The sequence below is a fragment of the Corvus brachyrhynchos genome, unplaced genomic scaffold (assembly GCF_000691975.1).
Source record: "Corvus brachyrhynchos isolate BGI_N302 unplaced genomic scaffold, ASM69197v1 scaffold434, whole genome shotgun sequence".
NCBI lineage: Eukaryota > Metazoa > Chordata > Aves > Passeriformes > Corvidae > Corvus > Corvus brachyrhynchos.
This window is the reverse complement of record NW_008238372.1, coordinates 1,407,901-1,428,493: the sequence shown is the minus strand read 5'-3', so window position 1 is coordinate 1,428,493 and position 20,593 is coordinate 1,407,901. Positions and strand designations below refer to the sequence as shown.

At 42.5% G+C, this 20,593-nt stretch overlaps 1 protein-coding gene across 10 annotated transcripts in view; it reads left to right on the top strand.

Annotated features, from left to right (window-relative positions):
• The window catches only part of ERG (ERG, ETS transcription factor), a 108,469-nt gene that overhangs the window by 45,732 nt on the left and 42,144 nt on the right, over positions 1–20,593 (top strand). The window contains exon 1 of one of the 10 annotated variants that reach the window (XM_008635294.2): positions 4,080–4,215. The exons of 6 other annotated variants lie outside the window; for them this stretch is intronic. In XM_008635294.2, the coding sequence (XP_008633516.1) occupies positions 4,198–4,215 (18 nt within the window). In that variant the 5' untranslated portion in view covers positions 4,080–4,197. Of the gene's footprint in view, positions 1–4,079; positions 4,216–4,478; positions 4,503–20,593 lie in introns of those variants that run through there. 3 more of the 10 variants (XM_017736350.1, XM_008635297.2, XM_017736346.1) reach the window with 3 other exon arrangements.

Below are 20,593 nucleotides of genomic sequence, written 5' to 3'. Positions count from 1 at the left end.
GGTTCTACCTAGAAGAGAACCTCCTTTTTCCCTGGAATGTTGGCAAGAGGAACAAAACTCACTCTCCTCTGTTGTCTTTTCTTTTAATACCCACATCTGGAGACACAAGGGTGACTGCGTCTCCAGTTTGCCAATTATTTACCCAGAGATGTTTGTACAGTTCAAGGGATGAAGTTCACATTATCACCATTGCAGAGTGTGCCTCTAATCTCTTGGTCAGCCCAGAGTTCTTGGTTTACCTCCCACACAGCAAGAAGGATTACAGATCTATTTACATAGGGAATATTGCAATGTATTTCCTTCATATTTCATAGAATCCCAGAGTGGTTTGGGTTGGAAGGGATCTTAAAGATCTTCTAATTTCTAGCCCTGCCATGGGCAGGGACACCTCCCACTGTCCCAGGCTGCTCCAAGCCCCAATGTCCAGCCTGGCCTTGGGCACTGCCAGGGATCCAGGGGCAGCCCCAGCTGCTCTGGGCACCCTGTGCCAGGGCCTGCCCACCCTCACAGGGAGGAATTTCTTCCCAGTATCCCACTGCTCCAACCCCAAAGCTCCAGCCGGGCCTTGGGCACTGCCAGGGATCCAGGGGCAGCCCCAGCTGCTCTGGGCACCCTGTGCCAGGGCCTGCCCACCCTGCCAGGGAACAATTCCTGCCCAATCTCCCATCTGACCCTACTCTCAGTTTGAAGCCATCTCCCCTTGTCCTGTCACTCCATGCCTGTGTGACAAGTCCCTCTCACCTGAACACACGTAAAACACATTTTAGGTGTTTAGGTGGGTATGTATATACTGAGCATATTTCTAGTGCATCCTAGAAAGGATACAACAAGCAAAACAACTCGTTTTTATTTGGAATTTCATCTTCTTCCTTTAGGACCCAGTTCTAAGCACTTCTTTTGCATGGTCAGACCAAATCTTCAGGTCTGTCCAGGACCCTGTTGGTTTAAGCAGGCTTAGATCAGCATGGAGGGGATCCTTCATCTCCAGTTTAGAAAGATCTTCTCTAAAGAGGGAACTCTTGAGTCCTAGAAGTAGAAAGCACTTCAGGCAGAGTTTAAGGGTGTTCAGGAAAGAGTTTAAGCCCAGCTGTAACTCTAAAGCATGTGCAACCCCCCTGCTTTGATCAAGATGCTTAAGCACATGTTCAGTGTTAACCCGCTGGGGAATTTTGCTGCTCAGTAGTTTCCAGATGCAGGCTGAAGGTAGAAGAATATTCCAGCAGAAAGGACCCAGGACAAATTTGGGTGACAAGTTTGAGAGAGGGGAGCATTTGGTATGGATTTTTAATACTTTTTTTGGTGTCTTTATTCTGTTTGTTGACAAAGTTTTTCAAACTCACAGAGCGTTGTTTCAGACAATAACACAGTTGCCTAACATAATAAAAACCTTTTTTCTTTCTTTTTAACCTTAAAAAAAAATAAAAAAAGAGAAAAATAGTAAAAATGTTTGTACTCTTTTTCTTTTGCAACTGGATGATGGTGATTTGATAACCCAATATTTTCCTTGCCTCACAATACCAAGGCTCTGCTTGCAATTGGATCGGCATCAGCGTAAGCACTCAGAAATCTGCCTGTGGGTATTAGTTTGAAAGTCAAATAAACTTCACTGGATTCTTTGGCACAGAATGTGTGCCAGTTTAAAATGGCAAAATCCTTACTGGGCTGTGGGCTCTGTAAAACTTATACAATAATAATAGAGCTCAGCAGTGCCTTATGCTTCCAAAATCCCTGTGTAAACCAAGAGGAGGTTTGTGTATATGGAGGTGGGATGGAGAAGAATAATTACTAAAACCTGCTTGTGAATGAATTTGTTAGATCCTCTCCGCTGGGGAGCTGGAGCTGGAGCAACCTCTCGATATATTGGAGGAAAAACCAAAATACCAGGGGCTTAACTGGAGTGGAAGTCACCCAACTGAAACATTATACAATGCTTTGAAATTTCAAGAGAAAGGTTCTAATCTTTTGGCTGTCTTGCTCATTGTTTGGAGATGAAAAGGGAGGAAATCAACATCCCCATGAAATACAATTACTATAAATTGCTTTCTTTTCATACTGTTCATAATGAAAATAGGAAAGTTACCTACTCTGCAGGAGCACTGTAATTTGGTGGATGTAGACTGCAAGAGCACATTCAGCAGTGTAACACTGCATTTCTATATGAACCAATTAATGGAGAATATAAAATATTGTATGGCAGTCTGCTGACTCCAGACTGCTCCAAAGCGACCAAAAATCATCTTTACAGTGGAAGAAACCAGAGCTCCTTAAAGTGAATTCTAAAATTGAGCTGATCTTGTGCAGGGAGTTGATCCTGTGTCTCAAAGGTTGGATTTGATGGTCTTGGAGCTCTTTCCCACCTTAGTGGTTCTGTTTGTCACTGTTGCATCCAGGGATTCCCAACTCTGTGGTCCCCATGGGACACCTGGAAATGAGATTTTCCTGGGACCTGGTAATGGCTGAGCCATTCCCATGAGCAGGAGAGGGTGGATGAGCCTTTGCTCTGCCCTGCTTTGGGGGAGATGGAGCAGCACCTGCAGGACAAGTGCCTGAGGGACTCTGTCTGCACCTCTGGAAAAGTTCATTTCACCTTTTTTGGGTCAGGATAGGAGGGGAAAAGTGAACTGGGACTCTGGGCTGTCTTTGTGTGGAAAAACTGTGTGTTGAATGCCAGCAGTCACCACCAGCTACAGAACAACACTCCCATTTCCTTTTTTTTTTCCTAAGTAGGAGGAGAAGGCGGCGTTGGGAGAGGGTGAGGTCATCTGCTTCCACTAAATAATGCTGCAACAAGCCATTCACTATTTCTTGTTCTTTTTGCCATACCAGAGTCCCTGGTCAGAGGGCAGGACCTTAGTACAGCTGGAATTATCTTCCAGGCAACCTGTCCAACATGGTTGGGTGTTGTCATAGGGAGCAGTGAGAAATTACAAACCTGTTAAGAGTAGGACCAGCTTTTTAAAATTGGTTTCTAAAGAATAAATAAATTCTGGCATGTTCTGATTTTTCCTTCCACTTTTAAGGATTCTATTTTCAAGCTTTTCTCTTCAGGCTGAAAGCTCGGAATCTCTTGACACCAGGAATTGTATCTTTTATGAAAACATAGAACGTTGTGAGGCTCCTAAGTGTGAAAGGGTTGTGCCAGCCCTGGATCCTGAGTGGAATACCCTGGCTGGCACTGTGGAAGCACTTTGCCTTTCCTATATATATATATTTTTTTTTTTTAAGTTCAGTTCTTTTATACAAAGGCCTGGGACAGGGACTGTGTTTTGTTTGCACAGCTGGGAGTTCTGGGGTGCTCCATGACAGCCAAGTGCTCCAAAAGGACAAATAAAAATACAACACTGAATAAAAAATGGCCATTACACTCTAACCAGGAAAGGAATCACCAGTGAAACCATCTCAGCTCCATGCATGGATAGAGCTGTGAATTAAGGGAAGAACATGGAAGATTTAAGACTGTTTATGGCATTCAGGCATCTGCTTTTGAAGTTTTATGTCTTTTTGTGACTTACTCTCCTCAGTAAGAAAGAGACATCAAAAAGAAATTATTATCTCCAACCTATTTGCTTCTTCTTTAAGGAAAAAAAAAGTGCTAAATCAGATAGGCTGGAAAGTGTCAATAGCTCAGGAATGCAGGAATGAGGTTAATGGACAAATATAGACGTGGTGTAAGCAGGGCCAGACTTCATTAACATATTTGGAGTTACACCCATTTATACCCAGCCTGGCTTTGGCCCTGGATCAGCAATTCCCCAGTGAACAGCCTGCATCAAACCACTGCTGAATTTGGCCCATTGCATCTGACATCTGCATCCTGCCCCGAAGTGGCCTGTCACACTTACTGCACATCAGCTCACACCTGCCCAGGCGGCCACGGGCAATTGACTTTCTTGTTTAAAAAAAACCAAAAAATACAAACCCAACAAAAAAAAAAATTTAAAAAAAATTTAGTCACATATCATCAAGAAAAACAACATTGTTTTAGGACTCTTATCTCTTCACTCCCAAATATCCTGTTTCTTCGAGCTGCAGTAGCCAGGACCAATAGAAACCTCTTCCTGCCATTGGCTGACTTCATTTCCCAGAGTTAGCACAATCTCATCCGCTCTAAACAACCTCATCAAAACTTCTTTCTGGTCAGAGCGAAGCAATAATTATTATTAGCAATTATTAGCGATCAATAATCTTGATCACATTATGGCAAGCACTATTAAGGTAAGGAGGGGGTACCTTTTTTTGTTGGAATTTTTTTTTCACTGGCGTGTTCTTTGGTTTCCTTTATCAACCTAGATAAGTTAGAATTGGGCAACACCCCCACTGCCACAATAGAGGACAACAAGATTTCCTTTGTACTGCCTAGTAAATTTCCTTTTTCCTACTCCAACCATCCGCAAGGCTTAAAAACTTCAAACTCGGAAAAAAAATTGGGTTTTTTAAATTCACTGTTCAGTGGTGTGGATTGCATAGGCGAAGCCCTTTTGTGAGAGCTTCTGAAATTTCTTGTAGGTATCCCTCAGACAACTTGGATGTGTTTGTGGACTGCCATGAGGGGAGAGGGTGTGCACTGGAAGGAAAAACCGGGTTCCTAAGAGCGCTAAACTTTTGGATACTTTGAACTGTTTCTCTTGCGGATGGGGACACAAATTTTAGCGAGCGGGAAGGAGAGGCACCAGCTCTTGTTTCTCTCTCTAATGCAGGTTTTCATTATGTGCTTTTCTAGAAAACTCTTTAAGTTTAAACTCGGGACCTTTCTGAATGTTATTTTAATGGTGGCGGGAAGATCTCACAGGCATGTTGTTTTTTTGTTTTAATCTTTTGGACAATAAAAGTCTCTTCTTGGTGCATAACTTGATCTCGGTGCATGGTTTGTTGGTTTTGGGGTTTGGTTTTTTTTTTTTAAGAATGGCTTTGCTGAGTTTTTTTGTGTTGGGTCCCTTAGAAAGTTGAATAAATCTATCTGTCTGTCTAGTTTTTGTTTCTCTGGACAGCAGTTACCAGCAGAGCAATAGCTGTGATTAATTGCAGAATGTAACGGTAATTAAGTGCTTCGTGGTAGTGAAACTAATTTTACATGGAGAGCACAGACAGGGAGGACTCTGCGATGTTGTATTATCAGGTTTGGGATCAAGGTATTATCAGATTCAGGACTGAGGTATTTGTTTTCTTCGTGGCATTGTCTGTTTCTGTACTTTTCTAATTATGTCAGAGATTTAATAAGGGATATGGAATAGCCTGGCTGTTGGATAAATAGGGCTGCAGTTGGATTTTTCAGTAAATTCTGCTCCAGTGTTTACATTTTAGAGATCATTTGATGCTTTTTGTTACAGTTTTGGGAATCTGACAGTCTTGCCTGAGGGCAATATGATTAAAAAGTATAATGAACCTTTTCTGTTTGCAATCACTGATGTTTTCGTGGGGCTATCAATAGAGACATAGATCTGACTCTCCTCTGCATTGCTGGCCAGCATCTATTAAATGCTAAGTAGCTCCTGAAACTGAATTCCCTTTGGTTTTTCCATGCATTTCAGAGCACACAGGACATGACTGGCACTTTATGAAAATCTTGAGGTTCAGGGAATCAAGTTTTGGCTAAAAGGAGGGCTGTGTACTGAGGTTTTAATGCTGGGTTTGCTCCTATCAGTCAGAATATTGATGCGAAATTTATTTTCAAAAATAATGGCACCACAAGACTGGATGCTGTTTGCATTTTAGGTAACTCCTATTATTTATTTCCTTTATATTTTGTATTGGCTGAATTTGAGTAGGATAGAAGATTGTTAAATGGTATCTCGTTTATTAGGTTATTATTTAACCTCCGCCTTACACTGAGAGAACTGTTTTATACAGCCTGGTAATGCAATGTACTCAGCAAAGTGGAAGAATGTACAATTCTTTCTCCTCATCTGGAGTGTGAATCTTGCAGGAGGTCTCAGGAAACCCAAAGTGTTGAGGATTTTGCTGCTCAGGGTGCTGGGAAGGCTCAGCATGAATTCTTGCATGCTGTAGCAAGAGTTTTACTTATGCAAGTGCAAAATGTGAAATGACTGGAAAGAAATGACAGGTGCTTTGTACTCGAGGTGCAGGAAATGTGCTCTGGCATGAGGCTGAGACAGTCCAAAGATTTTCAATTCCTCTTCTATAGGGAGTGGATAAAGAAGTCTTGGTACTGAAGGGTTTCTGAAATAAAGAAATTCCATTTGAAGGCCAGGCAGGTGCTTGTTTAGCTTTTGCTGAACAGTTATATATATATTTAATAATACAAATACTCAGTATAAGGGCTTGTCTGCTGGCAGTGGGTAGCCCAGCTATCCCCGTGTGGTTAAGGAAAGCGGAGAGCCTTATCTGGGATCTCTGGGAATTCACTCCTTTCTTCAGGGAAGCTGTGGAGTCATTCAGTTTCAGAATTAGGATGTGAATGGTTCTGTATTTGTTCATAACTGGGCAGAGACTTCTCAGAACCTTCACATGTGCAAAGGTGACCTTCCAGTCAGGGTGTCTGATTCATCCTTCCCCTCTCACCAACCTGCAGACGGACCCCTGGGACACTGGGGCTCGGGAGAAATCGGGCTGATTTCACTGGGGCTCACTGGTGTCTGGGAAGGCAAACCCTGGTGTGGGTTTTTGGGTGCTGGGTTTGATGTCCTGAGCGTGGTTTTCCCAGGGGATCACTCTCTCCTCATCCCGTGCCCTCTTTCTGCTGGCCCCTGTTCCGTTTTCCCCGTGGAGGGGAAAGCGCCGCGGTGGGAGGTTTCTCCTGAGGAGGAGGAGGAGGAGGAGGATGGGGCAGCAGTGCCTTTTTCCCAGGCTCTGACATGGATGGATAATATTAATCCTGACTTTCCCACTGGGCTATCCTTGCCCAGGCCAGGGATCTCTCCCTTGGATGGGGAGCAGGGATAGGGCAGCACAGGAAACTGTGAGAGTGGTGCAAGAAGGTGCCTCCCCAGCCGGGATTTCAGGTTGATATTTCATATCCCAATACCTGGTGCACACGCACCTGAACTCTCCATTACATTTTTTGGCATTTTGAAGGATAAAATGTGGTTTTTCAAGAGGAAAAAGTCTCCTAAGAGTGAAGGTTTCAGTGCTGACAGGTGTCCCTATGGCTCAGGTGGTATCTGACAGCACTTGCAGTGGCAGAGAAGTGCAGAGCACTGAAGCTGATTTATTTATCAAATAAATACAGTTATTTGTACTTATTAATCACGCTCATTACTGTAGATACAATTCTAGAACGTCTGAATTAGGCACCAGTCTTTTTTGTGTGTTTTGGTGGCTTTTTTTTAATAGAATGGAGCAAAAGTTATTTAAGTGTTACCTTGGGGTGAAGTAAAAATAGCTGTCCTGGAGGTCATCTTGGTGTTTTTTCCCATTATCCATCCCACAGTGGAGGAAAGAACATTAAATAGACAAGAACAACCAGAATTCTAATTCCTTGCCATGTTCAAGCCTTGCTCTGTTTCTCTGCCTGCCAGTGCCATTGTGCTTATTCTTTGAAAAACTCTTCATTAAGTTGACTTTATAATGATTTACTGGTTATACTTGTGGACATTTAAGTTACACCTAAATATGCTCACATCCACTCTTTATTATTATTTTCTACAGTGATGTTCATATGGAATCTACAATTTCTGTGAGGAAAGGTCTGTGTATTTGATAAAGGACAGGAGAATCTTTGTGGTTTCTGAGGTTTGAGGGCGTGGATGCACTGATTAAAGCAGAATATAGGGGCAAGATTAATTTTTTTTTTGAGGAATCCTATTCTGTGCTTGTCTCTATAGCATTACTTTTCTCTCACTTTCTTTTAGAAACTCTTAAGTAGTCACTCAAATGCTTCTGAAAGCTGGAGACAGTTAAGAAATAAATCTGTTCCTGGCATATGGAAATGTTTAAGGCTTTGTTTAGAGGATTGCATCTGCACTGAGTCCAGCAGAGCTGATCCAGTAATTTGTACTTTTGTTCCTTGCATTAGAACAATTATAAAGATTATTATCTTTTTTTTTTTCTCCCCTCATCTCAGTTAGCAGATGATCCAATGGCATATTTGACTTCAAGCCTGTAAATGCTTCCATTGGCTTTGGTGATGTTGCACATTTAAAGCTGAGCACACACCTGAGCGCTCTGGTGAACCAGAGGCAACAACAGCAACAGAGCCTTAAAGCACTTCCCCTGATCCTCCACTCCTTAATCCAAACTTCCCACCAATTTTGTGAAGGTTTTGTCCCAATAAAGGCAGTAGAATGAGAGCTATAATTATTTCCAGGTAAAGTAGTATTTCTGACTCAAATTCAAATGTGCAATTTTCAAGGCAGAAATGAGCAGAAGTTGTTTGGGGGGGGATTTTTGTGTTGTTTTCTTTTGCTTTTAATCAGCAGTCATTTAACTCAATTTGGTTTGTATTTTCATATGCCAAAACGAAGTGAAATATAAGGATTTTGCTTTCTAGAATTAAGTCCCCAGGCAAGGAACAACAGCTGGAAAATGCATATGTTTGACTATCTGAGTTTGTTGATTTGTTTGTTCTTCCTGAACAAGAACTACATTATCCCTTAACAAAATGTTTTTCAGCAAGTTCCCCGTGTTACAAAAGGCGTTTCAGAAATAATGTTAAAAGAAACAAGTGCTCTTGGAGAATGACTTACTGAAAGATAAACACAGAAGTAGTTTTGCAAAATACGAATGCCAAAAAAAGATAATTTCTTTTCCAAGTGATGCTTTATAATTCAATAAAAATATCTAATGCTGTTTACTCAGGAAGAAGTCGCCTTTATAATGCAAGCTTGTAAATCAAACCAAGAGAATTACTTAGAAACTCAGAAAAGAAAAAAAAAAAAAAGAAAATTTGGTTTTGTATCACTTGTATTATGAATTTTAACAAAATAAGGGTGATACAGTAGAAAATATCACATGCAGTGCCAAACCTTGTCAGGGTAATCAATTCATTGACTGCAATGGGATTTTTATCAGATCCATCTTTGAAAAATTAATGGTTTTGGATAGATAATTATACAGCCACCCTGCTGTCCTTGATATACATATATATAGATGTGTATATATAAGATAGATTTCTGTATTAGGGAAGAAAATCAACAAAGCATCAACAAAGATAGGAAAACTTTGAAGAGCTTATGCAAAAAAGGCATCAGTGCTTTCCTTAGTGAATGGATGTCTTTGTGGTTGGAGGGGTTGTTTTAAATGTTGTAGCCAAGCCTGCCTGAGGCTGGGTAAGGCTGTGTCCATCAATTTATTTCTGCTCCCTTAGAAGGACTCTATAATCCTATAAATAATTTATAACGATGAAGAGAGGGAGAAGTTTTAGGAAATCTGGTGAGATTTGGGTTGCAAACGTTAGCTTTCTCCTTGAAATGCATCCTTTGGCACTGGGTTACCAATTTTTACTATGCACAGAGAAAGATGGGACATTTCTTTCAGGAAAGGGATATTAGTGGTAAATAAATAATATTCGTGATGGTTTTTAGTAACTGCTGTGTGTGAACCAGTGATTACCACTTCTGGTAATTACCACTATCAAATTTGCTTCAAGTAAAATGAATAAATTGACAATTACTGTCCTAAGAATGTCATTGAACATGAAAAGTTAAAAAAGAATGATGAGTAATAGTGATTTTTTTTTTTTAAGGCTAGACTGGGGGACTCGGAGTGGACAAGGGAAATGGTCTTTTGGGAATACTGAGTGGAAGGAATGCCTAGGATGTGATGTGTTCCCCTTGCAATGCGTGTGTATTTGGAGTGTGTATCTCCAGTGGTGGGTGGGAAGTGGTGTCACCAGGCTGGCGTAGCCTTGTCACCCTGGGAGAGGAGCTGACTTGCTTAGTCAAAGGTGTGTGCTGCCAACAGATGACAGGGACTGGCTTTATGCAAATACCTGCAGGAAGGGGTGGATCCCTGTTTTCGGGAAGTGGCAGGCCCCTTTAAAGCTACCTGCCTGATTGAACAGGGAGGAGAGAGTGGCAGACAGACACACAGTGCCACAAGTGGAGAAAAAACCCCCAGGAGAATGGAAATGCTTTGTTTGACAAATCCCTCATTACAACGAGCAGCAGCACGTTAATTCTGCGTGGAAGGTTTTGCAGAACTGCAGGAGTTTTTTTAAACCTCATTCTTCAGAGCTGAAAAAACATCTTTTTTTAGACTCTCTGTTTATTACCTTGATAAACAGCAAAATGCTGCCACAGCAATTACCTTGATGATAAAGGGTCTGTAGACAGATACTTCCTGCGTTCATTTCCTACCCAGATAAGCTGCCAAAATCAGGGACTACCAATACAGGAAATGCTTTCAATAGGAACTTCCTATCTGTTAATATCTAAGTCACTGGAAAGATCTAAGCCCTTCTTGTTTCATGTAAAGGTAATGCTCTACCTTTTACAATTTAAACACTTGAGCCCCAGTACAATGCGTCTGGTGGTGTAATAAATTTCAAACCAATGCTGTTATTCTGGACTATGAAATACCAGAGCTTTTCTCTGCAGTGGTAGGAAAAGTGCCCCTGCATTTTATAATATTGGAAATCAGGATGCTTCAAAATCCACTGTCATTTTATCAGATGAAAAACAAGCATCCTCCCTCCAGCTCCTTGTTGCCTGAATCCTTTCCTTATTTCTGTACATCTCCAAGTAAAATATACATTTCAGTAGCACTTGTGTTGGACTTCTCCAACAAAGAGTTCAGGGCATGTTCTGCAGATCTTGGAGATCCATGGCCAACTCTTGCAATCCACAGTGCTCTACATATTCAGCAAAAATGACTGAAACAGGAGTTTTGCCTCACGATGCAGGGCAATAAAACCATGACTAACCTGTGTGTTTGAAGCTCTGCTAAGGAAGAGAGAAACTCAGAGCAAAGGAAAAGGAAATAAAGACAGAAAACCTCCATTGCTAATCATAACTTCAGGGTAATTCGTTTCAGGCACATGAATAGGATGAATGAGGATTTATGAAACCTGGAGTGAAGTTGGCCAAAATGAAGTCAACAGTATGGTTTGACTGGGACCAGGCTTTCACCCAAGTTATTCAGGAGTTCAGACGAAAATTTCTGTGTTGTTTTGCCAGTGATTCCCCTGCAGTCATTCCAGGTTTCTGCCACTGTGACTGAAATGGGTATCTTGGCCTTTCCCTGCAGAATTGAGAAGTCCTTTGCTGTTTTGGCTTCATTTATATCCCACCTTTTCATCAGGGAAGAGTATCCCACGTTCAGTTACCTCCTCAGACTGCTGAATTCGCGTTGTGCTCTGTATTTGTGACCTGAGAATCTGGTTGGGTTTACTGAGTCTGGGAATCTGAGGTTGGATTTGCAGGCTGGGAATCTGAAGCTGGATTCCCAGGCCCTTCCAGAGACCATGGTGAACACATCCCTTGGAGATCCCTTGGCTGTGGGACAGGAGGGCTGGTCCTGTGGGCACCTGACCCAAAACCCCAGATACTCCAGAGGGTTCTGCAAGCTGGAAGTTGGTTATGACAAGTGATTTTCCCAAGGCCATGGGGGAAGAAGTTCTAGGAAGTTTCCCTCTGGCTTTGGGCTCACGGGGGTGCTGGGGAAATGCACACTTTGTCCTGAAAGCAATGTTCCTCAGATGTGGTTTAGTCAGCTCTTATCTGCTCGCATAAGTTTTTATTATTGTTAATCTTTGGCGTACTCACATCAGCTTTCCTCATGCGTCAGGTATTCCCTTGGAAGTGCTCAAAACTGTTGCTTTTTACTAATCAGATCAACTCACTAAAGTAGTGGCCAAAGACATTTTTCACATTATTTCCACATAGGCATTACCTTTTAAAAAATTTCCCTGCGATTTGTCACCAAGGCATCGTTACCTCTGCTGTTTTCATGGAATTGAGAATCCGATTGTTTAGTCTACGTAAAGCAGGGAAAACGAGGGGGATCCTGTGCCTTTAATGTTGTTTATAACGGTTGGACAGAGCTTGTCAGGTGAAGGTTAATTGCCCTCCAGTTAAAGCAGTTCTCTGCACAGATGGGTTATCAGGGCTGAACACTCGTTACAAGATTAATCTCGTTTCCGACAAGACTTCCCTTTCCTCCAACTGATTTTTGCTCAGCCATTGGACCTGTCACCAGCCGTTAAGAGAAGGGTGGGTTACCTCTGGGATATTAATGCCTGTGAGCAGTGAAACAATGCAGAGTGTGTGTCATATCGGCGGGGAACATCTTTAGGAGACAGCACATTTCAGAGCTCTTCTGAAGGTCGAGATTCATAAACAACAGAAACAATCAGGAGCGTTTGTGTTAACCCTCCTCGTGGACACAGACTCGTAGGCTTCTTTTTTTGTGTCCCTCCTCTTCTCTTTGGACCTGTTTTTTTAGGTCCAAAAGTGTATTTTTGGTGACAATTTTAGTCAACAAAGCACCCCTGGCGAGATGTGGAACCCAAGATGCTTCTGTCCAGTCGATTGATGGAAGAGGCCTTCAGTTCATGCTTAAGTGAGAGGAAATACATCATGGTGACCACTCAAAGAAATCCAACCTTTGGGAGTTTTTTCTTGGGCTCGAAGCAAACCTGTTGAATTTTCCACTTTTTCCAAGCTGGGGTATTTCAGAACTGGATGCACTGTATCCAATGGGCTACAGAGGTATGAGGTGGATGTAAAGTGAGAGGAGAACCAGGTGCATCGTGTTCTTAGCACAATATTGCCTTTCTAGCCAAGGCTGCAGCAGCTCTGCCAGTCCAGGCTCATCCTGAGCATTTGGATGGACTGAGTTCAAGGAGGCTGCGGCACGAACACGAAAGTCTCGCTGGATTTTTTGGGTTTATTTCAAGAGTTCTGATACAACCAAAATAACACAACTTGGCAGAAGGCTCTGGCTGCCAGGTTTCTTCCATGCAGCTTTAGTCAGTAAATTCCAAAACACTAAACAAATATTCAAGGCAACAAACAGGGTAGCTCTGATGTTTCCTCCGAGTTTCCTGTCCTGGCTTGGGATCAGCTCCATCCTGCCGATGGTGCTGAGTCTCTCCATTGACTTCTGTGAACTTTGAGTCAGGCTGGGTTGTCCCAGCCAAGAAATCAGCTCTGTGGAGGGTCGTGGGCTGCACAGCATTCCTTGGATGGTTTATTTTTAATTTCTTTTATAAACGTGCAACAAACAAACAAATTATATAAAAAACAAGTTTTGTTAAGAAACATCTGTCTACAAGCTTCTGACAATTTCTTAATTTTCTTTTAATCAAGTGGTCTAATAACCTTGCTGCTGAATTCTTAGGGTTTCTCATACTACAGAGATTAAAAATGCATTTTCCTTTGATTTAGAATCCACAGGGTTTAAGGAAATTTACTTGCTCCAGTTATAAAGCTGAAATGAAAGGTAGACAGGAATGCAACCTCTGGATGTCATCCTCTTCAGCACTGTGCATTCAGAGCCAAAGCAATTCAAGAGAGTGAATTCCATTACTGGTTCTAATAAGATAGGAAAAGTGCATAGTAAATCTTTACAATGCCAACTAAATCACTGGTGCTTTATGCCAAAGGAGGCAAGTTTAGTAGAAAGTTTTTAAATGGGCCAGGCTGAATGATTTTTAAAAGAAGAGAGTCCCTAAGAGGTTGTTAAATCTCTGCTTAGAGCCTTGAATAAGGATCTTGTTTTTCAAGATGCTGATCGAGTTGAGAGTTCCTGCTGTCTGTGCTCAGTGAGAATTCAGATGGATTTTTGAAGAGGGAATCTTACACACAATTGGGAATTGCTGTTATGCCACTTACCTGATGTGAGAAAATCCCCTCCTTGTCAACAGCACCTTTTTAGAAAGAGTAAAGGAAATTGAAAGCAGTCAGATCTTTTTTTTTTCCAAGGAAAGGTTTTGTGTAGCAAAATAATGGAATCTTTAATGTCAGGGTGGTGAGGCCCTGGCACAGAGCAGCTGGGGCTGCCCCTGGATCCCTGGCAGTGTCCAAGGCCAGGCTGGACATTGGGGCTTGGAGCAGCCTGGGACAGTGGGAGGTGTCCCTGCCCATGGCAGGGGGGTGGCACTGGATGAATTTTTAGGTCCCTTCCAAGCCAAACCATTCCATGACTCCATGATGATTTGGTTTTCTCACTTAGAATGGGAAGCTTTAGATCCAGACATTCAAAATGAGCTACGAATTCCAAAGCTGTCTGTTGGACAGGTGGGTTGCAGATTTGACAACTGCAACATCTTAAAAAAAAAAAACCAAACAAAATCATTTAAATAGGTGTTGGAAATATTTTGAGCTAAAGCACAGTCTATAAAATGTACATGTAAATTATTGACTTTAAACTCATTCTGTGCGAATTTTCTCTCCCAGATGCTTCTCAATTAGCGTGAATGTGAAATCTTACAGAAACACAGAATCACTGAGGTTGGAAAAGATCTCCAAAACAACTCAGTCCCAGCTGTGCCCGATGCCCACCTTGTCCCCAGCCCAGAGCACTGAGTGCCACCTCCAGCCCTTCCTGGGACACCTCCAGGGATGGGCACTCCAAACCTCCCTGGGCAGCCCCTGCCAAGGCCTGAGCTCCCTTTCCATGGGGAAATTCCTGCTTGCTCTGCTGCTGTCCACCCTGAGCCTGCCCTGGCCCAGCCTGAGGCCGTTCCCTCTCCTCCTGTCCCTGTTCCCTGGCAGCAGAGCCCGACCCCCCCGGCTGCCCCCTCCTGTCAGGGACTTGTGGAGAATGACAAGGTCTCCCTTATTTTCTATCTTCAGATTTTCTTCTTTTTCTCCTCACCTTTATCACATACGTAATGTAGCCTTTTATAACCCAGACCAGACCAAATTCAATTTCAAGTATGTTTCTCTTCTGAGCTTGGGCCTTCATAATCCTGTTTTCCTCTTTCACAGAGGTTGTGTTTGGCCTCGATCTCTGTCAGTCTCATCTGCTTCTTGGAGGATGCAATTCTTGCCAGCTCTCACCATTTTTACTGGGAGTCGTGATATTTAGCAACTAAGGGGCAGTTTCTTGAATTATGTGAACAATTGAAGTCTTCAGTTTTCACTGACAAAAGGCTCTAGTTCTAAAAAGTTTACCTAAAAAGCCAAGGTACAGACCCGAAACACATCGGGTTTAAGTACTTTTTTTTCCAAGGCCTGACGTAAAAACTTTCTGGTCATGTTTCTGGCTTGCAAGCTGGGATTCAGATTCAGGTTAAATCTTATTCCTGAAGGTGTTAAGAAATAAAGCTGGCAGCTTAGCCTCTTGGGGAAAAGTATTTGCTGTGTAGTGAGTGCCAAAAGCTTCAGCTCATATTTTAAAGCTTGAAAATATTCAAATTTTGCATCACAAAATTGTGATGATACAATCATGAGTAAAGAAAACACATCTCTATTTATATATTTGTAGAAATTTTCCCTCCAAATATTGCAATTTAGGGGGCTTAGAGGCTTTTATGACACTGGAGAGGACCAGTTAAGGGGCCTCTAGGTTGCTTGAGAGAGGTCAACATTAAGTGGGGTGTCTGTGAGCCCCAAGGCATTGTTTTCCTTTTTTTTCCTCTCCTAATTCTCTGTTTATTTCCGTAGTGAAAAGAGGAGAAATTCAGAAGGTTGAATAATAAGACAAGTCAAAATGTTGCAAATAGTTTTATATGAAAGTTTCATAGTAGAGGCAGAAAGCAGTGGGATGTGATACTGAAATTAAGGTGACAATAAAAAATGTTATATTTTCTGTCAGTAAAAATATTCAGAATTCACAGTGACATGACCTCAAAAATCATGGAATTTCAGGGAATAATATATATATAGTTTATCTCATCTGCCTTCTAATTCACAAATCTTTTACTGAAAACAAAAACCAACAGTCTTTTTAGCTGACTCTAGAATTTAGGTTCAGAGGAACCTGAGGTTCAGTAAGATCATGAAAGTTGGCAGCCACCATTGTTAAAAAGGAAGCTTGATAAATCCTCAGAATTAACTCTTTTGAAATCCTCGTTAAACAGGATTGGGATGATGCTGAAAATGAAATTCCTATGCTTGATAAAGGTGCTAAAAGTAGATGCTCTAAAGAAGGAGGAACTTGACTTAAAATCTGATTTAAAATAATCTTCCAACTACTCCATGAACAACTGAAGGAAGAATTACCAGTGCCAGTCAGTGTTGCAAACCAAAGTGAAAGATGGGAAAACAAAATCTGTTGAGGAAGTTCTTGGAGTCATGAAGTGTCCTGAGAAGGGCAAAGTTTTCAGTTTTTTTGGAAGTGTCAGCTTAGTATAGGAGAGACACTATCAGCTATCAGAAAGGAAAAACAAAGTCATTATACTCTGAATTTCCATGGCAGTGAGTATAAACTGTAATCTCCAGTGCTTCAGAGACCATTTACAATCACCAGGCTTGTTTAAATAAATGAGAAGATGGCCAGGCAAAGGAGAACAGAGGCCCAAACTTCCAAAACAAGTCTAGATTTGCAAACAAAGAAGTGCTATGGCAGCTCTCTCTCTATGCAAAACAATGCCTCAGTTACCCTTGAGTTTCTCAGATTCCCTGGCTGACTGTTTAATTCCACACCTTGCCAGTGCTCCAGCCACCAGCAGAACCCTCCAGTGTCACAGAGTTCAGCCTAGTTTTAATCATTAATGGTCTTTTCTTCACCAGATTTCTTTGATCTCATTTTGCACTATTTCGTCTCTTCCTGTGTTTTCTTTTTCACTCAGATTGCAATTTCTTTGCTTTATTTAATCCTCAGTTGCCCTCAACTTCTAAACACACATTTCCAGAGGACAGAGCTGGTATTACACTGTTTGTCTCTCTTGGAGAGGGACTTTTCACGAGGGCTGGAGGGCCAGGAGCCAGGGAATGGCTTCCCAGTGCCAGAGGGCAGGGCTGGATGGGAGATTGGGCAGGAATTGTTCCCTGGGAGGGTGGGCAGGCCCTGGCACAGGGTGCCCAGAGCAGCTGGGGCTGCCCCTGGATCCCTGGCAGTGCCCAAGGCCAGGCTGGACATTGGGGCTTGGAGCAGCCTGGGACAGTGGGAGGTGTCCCTGCCCATGGCACTGGATGATTTTTGAGGTTCCTTCCAACCCAACCCATTCCATGATTCTGTGGTCCTCACACAACCATCTTACACCCCTTTCCAGCAGAAACACAGCTCACCCAACTTGGCAAATTCAAGTCTTGTTGAAATGTTTCTGACAGTACTTTGCTCATATGGGAAAATCTTTCCCTCTGAATAATGAAAACAAGGGAGGAAAACGGCCCCAAATGTATAATCAGCAGCATGTTTTTTACTCCTGGTTTTGCTGCATGGGACATTTTGGCTTTTTTAATTCCATGTGGTGGGTGCTGACTCTGGCAGAGGACTGGGAGAGAGAATTTTCAGTTGCATGCTCAGATCCTCACCGTGACGGGAAAAAAATCACTCTATTTTCAGAAACAGCTGGTTTATTTCCACATCCCCATCTAAGACACTTTCTTTGTGATTTTCAGAGCTTTTCTGTTTCCCACAGAATTTTCATTAATAGCCTTTTAAGAGCTTTTCATCTGACAAAATGGGATGTTATTCTGCTCAGCTGCTAAAATTGCATGGGCTGCCACTAAGCTCAGTTAATGATGAAGTTGTTCTGGTGCTTTGAGAAATATCTATTAATTAGATGCACTTAGCTCTTATTTGCAAATAGTTCTATTTATGGCAATAGAAGTGCTCAAATAAAAGATAAATTTGGAATGCAGAATTTTTAGCTGCCAAGTTTTAAAATGAGCGGTGTGGTTTTCATTGCAAGGATTGATGATTTCACTGACACCTCAAAAATACTGTAAAAATTAGAAAAATATCCTGAGAGGTGTTCCTAGAAATACAGAATCAGGAGCTCTGGACTTTGAAATAAATAAGAACTAATTTTTCAAATAACTGACTTAAAAATATCCTTGTGCATATCACCAGTATAATATTTAATGTACTCAGCATGCAAAACCTATCTGTAGAAAAAGTAGAATGCAAGAAGATGTGGCAGGAATTTTAAATGTTTCTAGCAAACATTTTCTCCACAGTTGTGTGTGAAGCCTGAAGCTTCAGAGGGTCATAAACAGCTTTAAAACACGCCTGGACAGTGATGAAATACTCAACATGAGGAAGCAAAAAGTTTTACTGAAGCTTTAGATCTGTTTTCCATATTCTTACAAAAGAGTTGGTTTCTAAAGATCTGTTTTAGATTTCAGTCTCACTGGAAGTACCTTATAAGAAAGCTTTTATATATTTAAAAGACATTCTGAAGAGTCAGAGTTCTCCTGATAAAACCAGTAACATGTTTCTGCTGACTCTGATGGAGCAAAATGAGTTTTGCTAATTGTTTTGGTACAATTAGTGTGTGAAATCCTCAACAATCTGTGTTTGGCTGGCTGAAAATTCACAGTCTTGAGAAATTGATGCTTTGAACAGGTGCCCGATTCAGACATAGAAGAAGGATGGAGGGGGACTCTTTACAAGGGCCTGGAATGACAGGAGCCAGGGAATGGCTTCCCAGTGCCAGAGGGCAGGGCTGGATGGGAGATTGGGCAGGAATTGTTCCCTGGCAGGGTGGGCAGGCCCTGGCACAGGGTGCCCAGAGCAGCTGGGGCTGCCCCTGGATCCCTGGCAGTGCCCAAGGCCAGGCTGGACACTGGGGCTTGGAGCAGCCTGGGACAGTGGGAGGTGTCCCTGCCCATGGCAGGGGGTTGGAATTAGATGATCTTTAAGATCCCTTCCAACCCAAACCTTTGCTTTTCATTCCCCATTCTTCAGGCTTTTCTCTTCACCTTCATTCCACTTCTTGCCTGCCATGCATAGTAGCCTTTCATTATTTATTATTTTCTGGTCATTCAAATTGAAAAAATAACCTCTGGCACAACTGTGATAGTCACACTGGGCACACTTTGCATTTAACTTGGGCTTTGTATCTATTTCCCTCAGCTTGTGTCTCTTCTGTGTTAGCTACAAGCATTTTCTGACAAGGGCTGCCTATTCCTTTGCCTTAGTTCTGTGCCCAAGACAGCAGAGTCCATTTATTTCTTGCATTTAGCACTGCATAAAATTCGTGGTTAGTAAATAGTAAATACTTTTGGGGCACTGGAAGAGTCCTTTTTGCTGCAGAATCATGGCAGTTCAAGTAAAAGTCCACAGTAGGAAGTCAGCATGTTGTGACATGAGTATTGCCCCACATCTCCCTCTCTGCAGAGTGCACCTTTCATGGTAATGCCAGGTCTCACTGACAAATGGTTCTGTTTGGGTTTTTATTGCACTGACTGCAACATCTGTGGGTTTGCATCTTTTATCAACAGAAAAAAAAGAAAGGAACCACATTTTTGTCTTTCATTTACTGAAGCTGTGTCTCCCCACCCAAAGATTTCAAAGCTGGTCAGATTCTTGATTTCATGGATTCATAGAATAGTTTGGGGTGGAAGGAACCTTAAGATCATCCAGTTCCAACCCCCTGCCATGGGCAGGGACACCTCCCACTGTCCCAGGCTGCTCCAAGCCCCAGTGTCCAGCCTGGCCTTGGGCACTGCCAGGGATCCAGGGGCAGCCCCAGCTGCTCTGGGCACCCTGTGCCAGGGCCTGCCCACCCTCCCAGGGAACAATTCCTTCCTAATATCTAATCTAACTTTACCCTCTTTCAGTTTAAAGCCATTCATTCCCCTTTGTCCTATCACTACGTATCCTCATCAAAAGTCCCTCTGCAGCTCTCCTGGAGCCCCTTTAGGCCCTGCAAGGGGCTCTGAGCTCTCCCTGGAGCCTTCTCTTCTCCAGGTGAACACCCCCAGCTCTCGCAGCCTGTCCCAGACCAGAGGGGCTCCAGCCCTGGGATCAACTTCATTACTTCCTCTGGCCTCTCTCCAGCAGCTCAAAGTCCTCCCTGTGCTGGTCCCAGGGCTGGGGCAGCTCTGCAGGTGGGCTCTCACCTGAGCACAGGGGCACAGGGGCACCATCCCAATCCCTTTCCTGCTGCCCACGCTGGGGGATCAGCCCAGGGCACAGTTTGGGGAAGGGCATTCCAATTGTGTTGATTCTACACAAGTTTTTTTCTCACTTGAATAATCCTCATGGACAAAACGCTGAAATGATTTGTTCCTTCCTTACTTTTATTCCTGCAAATACAGAAAGAGGTTTTTAAACTGTCATGGTAACATTTATCATTTCCTTTTATCACACGTGTCTCGGTGAGTGGTTTTTATTCCTGTGGGAGCTCAGTGCATGGATTTTCTTGGTCTACTGAACAGCAGGAGCATTGGAGATTGCTCAGGTCAGCCAGGAACTGAATGAACAAGCTCATCTGGTTTTCCCTTCTTACCAAACAACATCGATCATTTCGCTTTATTTAGTCCATGCTTTCATTTTATTAGATTGCAGAGAAGCATAAATGGGGTCTGTTTACATTCCTTACCGATTCAACTTGAAATGCAGACCAAGTATGGCTTGAGGAGTCTATAAAAAGATGGGGCAGTTTCTGGCTCTCAGACATGTAAAGGTGTTCCTGGAAGCTCCAGACCCCGAGCGCAAATCAGTTAAGCCTCCTCGATGATTTTGAAACCTCGAATCCTTTGAAATAGTTGGCAACCTGCCTGTTGCATATTTACAGTTACACAACTCACAGCTCTTCCCCTCTGTGACTTTTAAAAGTTCCTCCTTCTTTTTTTCTCCA